Raw genomic sequence first — 6,849 nt, 5'->3', positions numbered from 1 at the left:
AGGGGGGGTAATTAACTATGCTGCCAACAGTATGATACACTTGCGTCCTTGCAGCACGCACCAGTCTAGCACAAAGCACCTGTCTAACTGGAGGACATGGCACTAACCCAGCCCCTAGAGGGGGTTATGTGCTCCTGTAGGCCAACAGCGCTTTTTGAGCTCCGTGGAAAAAGCGACTTTTAATTGGTTTGAGGTCCCAGTGTATGTAAATAGAAGTGGAAGGCTCCTCCCATGCACCTGATGGGGAGTATTTACAGCTCTTTACTGCTACTCGCTGCACTGTTTCCAAGAGCGCAGCGCCGCACCATGACACTCCACTGGACTTAAGCAATAAGGATTTCCGTCTTCTCACAGTAAACTCGCTGTCTGTATTTTCCACGACAAAAAAAAGTTGGGCAAAAAGTTGTCCACTTGTTTTCCAAGATGCCACGCTCTTTTCTGGTCAAGAAACACATAAACTCCGCAAAGAAGCCAAATTATAGTGAGCTGGAGAGCCCAACAGGTAAAGTTTCCAACCTGTCTGACTTTACCAACTTTTAAAAAAAAAAATGTTTCTGACAAGCAGTCGCGTTTTCTTTCCTTTTCTTTTTTTTTTTTAACTTAACAAAAGTTTTCCAACTTATTGGCCCACTTTTTGAAATCTGTGCGCCTCGCTCCTCAAGCGATGCCGCGCGACACCAGATCATTCATTCTACTTTCTTTATTTTGCAGTGTTCATCACGCCGCACATCTACAGGGGCCTCCCCTTGCCTGTCATCCCCCAGCCGGAGATCCTGAGCCCGGCAGCGTACAGCCCCATCACAGTGTGGACTACCAGCAGCTTGCCGCTGTCTCCGCTCCCCAGTGACCTCTCCCCCATCTCTGGATACCCATCATCGCTCTCCGACGCCTCCTCTAAAGACCACAGCGGCTCTGAAAGTCCGAGGAGCGATGAAGACGAGCACATGCTGCCCAAGCTGACAGACCCTCACGGAGTCGAGGCAGAGAAATTCCAATGCGGCTTGTGCAGCAAGTCCTACTCCACGTACTCTGGACTGCTCAAGCATAAACAGCTGCACTGCGACGCCCAAACGAGGAAATCCTTCAGTTGTAAATACTGCGAGAAGGAGTACGTGAGCCTGGGAGCTCTCAAAATGCACATCAGGACTCACACGTTGCCTTGTGTTTGCAAAATATGCGGGAAAGCTTTCTCCAGACCGTGGCTGCTCCAAGGACACATCAGGACGCACACCGGTGAGTGAATGGGGAACAGCGGAGGGGCCTTCAGTGCGAAGAGGGCTGAATATTCCTTGTTGGCTTTTTTTTTTAGCAGGCAAAGTAATTCAACCTAGTACGTGACTGAACAGACCTTCTGGGCTCATAACTGTTCTGTAGTGAGGCTGACATTACTGTGAAAACTCTCAGAATGGTATTACTTCCAGCAGATTTACTTTTGCTTGTGTGTTGAAAATTAAAAATATAGCTTTTTTAGGTGGGGGGGGGGGGGGGGGGGGGATGTCACGTTACAATCAAAACACTGTGTTGCAACCAGCCCTGGAAAACTAATAGACCAAGATGGCTCTGTTAGATTTGTTATTCACGTGTCTGTGTGCTATCTGTGACAGTGTCTTTTTTCTTCTTTTCTTTCCTTCTCATCTCCCCTCTTGACAGGAGAGAAGCCGTTCTCCTGCCCTCACTGCAACAGGGCCTTTGCGGACAGGTCCAATCTCAGGGCTCACCTACAGACCCATTCGGATGTGAAAAAATACCAATGCAAGAACTGCTCCAAAACCTTCTCCAGGATGTCTCTTCTGCACAAGCATGAGGAATCTGGTTGTTGTGTAGCACACTGAACTGGGATACTTTTCCACCACCAGAAGAAGAAGAGGAAAAAAAAACAAAAAAACTCTTGTTGCTTCTTTATTTTTCCCAGGAGAACTGTCAGGGAATCTCATCGAAGGGGGTTTGTTCCCAAATATGCAGACTGTTTTTTTTTTTCTTCTTCTTCTTTTTTTTTTTTTTTTTTTTTTTCGAGCGGTCCATTTCATTTCAGAGTGAGAAATAGCTCTGTGCTCACGTGCTTCTCGTTTCAAGCAGTGTTTCTGTCTGTGTCGAGCTTTGTCATGTACTCACCTACCTGTGCTATTCATGCACTTTTTTCTGCATGTCTAGAATGTTTTGTATGCCTTTACAACGTTATCTTCAGTGTTTTGTATAATGTCTATCAATGGCTGTTATGCAGTCCTCCACTTTTTCTTTTATACGCACCACACAAACGATACCAAAAAAGGCGCATTATGAATGACAGTACACATATAACTAGAGGAATACTGAAGCCATTGTTACTTAGGGAACAAGTGCAAACTTAGTTTTTAGGGTGAAATTATTATAACTTTTGCACAGTCATTAGAAACAGTTTGCCAGCACTCAAATAGCAGAACAAACCTTCTCAAGTGCCTCAGTTTTTATTTGCAATAATATTGTATTATTCAACAGTTTCCTGTTATATTTTTATATATTGAATGTAAGCGTGACTGAGATGATTGTATATTTACAGTGAAAACTGTGATGCTGAATGACTTTTGATATTTTCATATTTTCATGACACTTTAAGAAATAAAGTTTCATGACATTTTGTATAATTTTTTGTCGGTATCTTTCAAGTTTATCCGTGGAGCCTTTGGTTGCCGCACGAGCGGCTCATTCATCAGGACTCAGCAGCATTCGTCAGGTGCTTCAAACGGAACAACTTGCACGAAAGTAAACGATATTCAATCCGGCTTGCACCATCTCATGTTATGGAGATGTAAAAATGAGGAGAGAGGTGACTCAACTCTGAATCAGGCCTGAACCTGTTCCTTGTGAACCTGTCCAGACATCAAACAATCTTGAAATTTAACACATCCTAGCTATATTGATCTGCACTCACTTGTTATACCCTTTGAGGGTCCATGACTTTCTTTACCTAAGTGTTTGTAAAGTTTAAATGCGAGGGCGTTGTTCTTTTTAGAAAGTAATCCGATTCTCATGTCATCAATGTTTGTAACTTGAGGAAAGTGGGGGTTTTTGTATTTTTTATCTTTCTCCTCAATCATAACAATCACTGCAGGGGTAAAGGACACTCGGATATCTAGATTTTAATATGTTTTCACAAAAAGCTCAAATTTGCATTTGCTTTGACAACCTCCTTGAATTTCTGGGATGCTTGCCATCAAGGATTAAATAGACTTCCTCGGGCTACGTTTTGTTGTCTTTTACCATATGCTGTCTACTTGCAGCAGATAGAGATTAGAGCAGAAAAACGCCTAAAGGGATACAGTCAAAGTTGAACTCATTCTAACAAACCCCAGAGTGTGTGTTCTGTTTGCCCCCTAATGCCCAAAAGCTACTGACCTGAGTGATGTGATCTGAAGAAACAGACACTTGTTTTTGTTTTTTCTCGCTGCGAGGGGCTGAACTCCCCTGTAGGTAGATTCTCCTCGCTGTGAGTCATCGTCGAGCTATTCCAGGTGCTCGTCGCCGCGTTCTGAGTCGGGGCAGGTGACTCCGGGGCTCTTCAGCAACCTCTCTGGAAAAAAAAAACAGGTGCAACCCGCGAGCATGCAAACCGCAGCCACAGGTCCGCCGACACATGTGGAAACCTCAGCCGTGACCTAATGTGGAAACATTACAAGCGGCAGTTCCTATTATTCAGATCATTTGCCTCATAAAAATAAAGTGCCATCGAGAGGGCACTCTAAACTCCAACACTGCTGAGATAGTAAAGCTGTTTGTCCTCACTCACTAATATCTTTTGCTCCATATAGACAACACTTTGTCATGCTGGTGGCAGAGAGGGAAAACAATGAATACATGATACCAATTAGCTTCATAATCGTGCAAGATTTCCCCTTTTACAACAACAATTAACTGCATGACAGATTCCTCAGATAACAACAACGTGTTAAATGCTTCCCCCTCTAACATGAATATTTGATTTAGCCATTGTGATAATAGTGGGAGGAGAAGGGGAGGGGAAGGAGCAGGAGCTCATTTGTTCTAAAGCATATGCCTATTAGAGGATGTGTTAAAGAATGTGAGATCAAATATTTGTTAGGTGTGGAGACTGTTAACAGTCACACCGTTGTGTTTAAGTTGTGAATCCCGCAGACGCCAAGTGCAGGTAGATCGCTTGTGGGTGTTCCTGGAAAAGAATCTGTGTGCTGAAATAATGGGAAGATGAGATTGAATGTGATTTGCTCATTCCCAAGATTCAACCAGAATGAACACATTTGAGGCCTGAATTAAGTCGTTTATCATATTCAATGCAAATAAAATGTGCCTTTATCACAGCCTGTTTTACTTTGGCTGTCTATCCGTTTCACTGAACTGTGAAATAGTGTAAAGAGGATGTGACATGCAATCAGATCTTTCCCAAAAGTCCACTGAAATGAACATATTTCATGCCTGAATTAAGTGATTTATAACTTTCAGTTCAAATCAAAGCGGCAACTAACAAAGTGCAGAATATTTTATCAAAGAAATGTATGTAAATACCTGTCATTCTTTCCCCCAGGGCCAAGGCTTGTTACATCTGACAGTCCAAACCACAAACAGTTTACTTCGATGTACGACAAAGAAAAGAAGCAGATCCTGACATTTGAGGAGCTGGAAGTTGGCCTTTTTGTTTGAAAAATGACTAAAACGATGAATCAATAAATTAGTTGTGCTTTAAATTCCTGTCAATCAAATAATCGACTAATTAGCTGAATCAAGATTTTGCCTTCTTGAGCTGTCTGTTTCATTTCATGCGGAAGCCCATCCTTGTGATATTTTACTATCATTAAAGCCTGAATTCATGATACTCTCTGTTTTATCATGTATTTTATATCACATGTAAAATAAATGTCCTCACTCTGCACAGATGAGTGCTTGGGGGCGTTTTAAAAACCCAGAGCAGCCTCAGAGAGCAGTGCGTTAGACGTAAAGGAGGGCGCAGCTCTCCGAGACCTGCTGACTTTATGGTGAATCAGGGAGTATGATTTCTTTATGACCATCAAGTGGAACAAATAAAGTTAAGGGCGCCCTCTGAGGTCTGATTGTCCTAGCCGGGAAGTGATCCCCAACCCTCCTCCTCTCTCTCCCCGCCACATCAGAAGGGAGATGATTGTGTATTCCTCTTTACCCCGACCGCCTGGAGGAATTTTTGCCTGTTTATTGAGCTCCCGCATCTTGTTAAAGACCATTCTCTTTCGTTTTCTGTCGTCTCCTCAAGTGACTGTGCAGCCACTTTGAATGGCACTGCTTTTTCAGCCGGAGGTGCATATTCTCCAGATAATACGTTTTGCCCCTAATTGTGTGCCGTCCTTTGCATCGGCGCTCAATTCGTTGATAAATTGGATTCATGCAGATCGAGCGAGCATGATTTAATCACCGGGGAAAATGGATTCCTCTGAAACTCTGCTGCTGTCTTATAGTCTTATGTGTTTATCTCATTAAAAGTAAAATGATTCAATGTTGAGGGGCTGAAAAAGAAATATCATTTCAGTAAGAAAAAGAGAAGGAGGTGACCGCCTGCTTGATGTGCGGCAGGCTGCATTCGTGCACAGAGAAAAGACTGCTGACCCTCACATGTAGGTCATAAATGATTTTTGTTCGGTGTGTCATTACGAGCACTGAAGTGAAGAGTCCAGCAGACACAGACGGGGCTGTGTTGTCTTAATCAATAGCTCTCTGGTCTCTTTTTGTTGCCTCCTTGTCGAGCAGAGGTCAGCTGTCAAAAGATCCTGTGATCATATTTACTTGATTGTATTTCCTCCTTAATGTTCAACCCACAAAACCCCATGACAGCGGCCGTAAAAGATCATCTCTGTTAACAACACGGCCCTTTGTGACCGCTGATGGTAGGACCGACTGAAAGTTGTCCTTTGTATGAAAAGTCTTCACTCACAACAGTTTTATTTCATTAAAAAAAAAATCATTTAGCATTTAGAAGCAGTATATAAACAATTAAAAATATTGCAGCTGTAAGCAGAGATAAGGACGTTTTTATGTGCTCATTATTCAAGTGCATCGTCCTACTATTTAAAGTCCATGGCTCATTAAATCTAGGACTATCTCTGATTTTCCTAGCAGGTTTTTGTCTGTCTACTGGTAATATTGAAATATGAATATTAAATATTAAATATCCACAAGTTGACACAGCTTCATAAGTGATTTAAAGGTAGTTTAGGAGACGAGCAGAAGCTCCCGAGTCTATTGACTCCAATGGGAGAAGTGAACGTGAACACAGATTATGACAGATTGTTTTGAACCATAGCCATCCAAGTAGAGTAGTTGTAAAGTAGTTGGACCCATTTTTCCCGAGCCACATATCTCACGGACATTCTGACACTAAAATGTCATTTTTCAAACACACAAATCAGGAGAAAATGAATGTCAGCAACACACTCACGAGATCTGGCAACTAACGTTAGTGGGCTAAATGTGTCTGTTAGCTGTGTAAATATCTAACGTTACAGCAAAAGAAAACATAAATACATTATGCAAGGATGCTTTCATTCATCAACACTTCCAAACAAGGTGTGGGGGAAGACTGGCAGAGCTCGTTATGCGTCATCTTTGCTAAGCTAGTTAGCTTCAGCAGGAGTTTGGCAGGAGCTTTTTTATTTCTCCATCGTTCTTGGACTAGCTACTAGAGTAACAAACTGGATTACGACCATCAAAATGTATGTTTCTTATGTAAGTAACAGCTAGGGGAAAATCATTAGACCAGATCGGCATCGGGTCATAAAGCACCAGTAACCCTTCTGAGGTAAAGACTCATGCTTTCACATCAGCGGCTTGTGGAACAACAAACAGATCTGATCTATTTATAAACTTGTGAATTAT

The 6,849-nt window shown here is 42.4% G+C and overlaps 1 protein-coding gene across 1 annotated transcript; it reads left to right on the top strand.

Moving 5' to 3' along the window:
* Positions 1-299: 299 nt before the first annotated feature.
* Positions 300-2,574, top strand: snai2 (snail family zinc finger 2). Its single transcript, XM_068738210.1, has 3 exons — positions 300-502; positions 712-1,233; positions 1,651-2,574. Exons 1-3 carry the CDS (start codon positions 424-426, stop codon positions 1,830-1,832), a joined length of 783 nt encoding a protein of 260 aa, XP_068594311.1. The 5' UTR covers positions 300-423; the 3' UTR covers positions 1,833-2,574.
* The last annotated feature ends 4,275 nt before the right edge of the window (positions 2,575-6,849 follow it).

The sequence above is a fragment of the Cebidichthys violaceus genome, unplaced genomic scaffold (assembly GCF_023349555.1).
Source record: "Cebidichthys violaceus isolate CVI_PGR_0920_01 unplaced genomic scaffold, fCebVio1.0.p SCAF_8, whole genome shotgun sequence".
In the NCBI taxonomy this organism is placed as follows: Eukaryota; Metazoa; Chordata; class Actinopteri; order Perciformes; family Stichaeidae; genus Cebidichthys; species Cebidichthys violaceus.
Note: the sequence above shows the minus strand (reverse complement) of the source record. Positions and strands in the feature narration are given on the sequence as shown.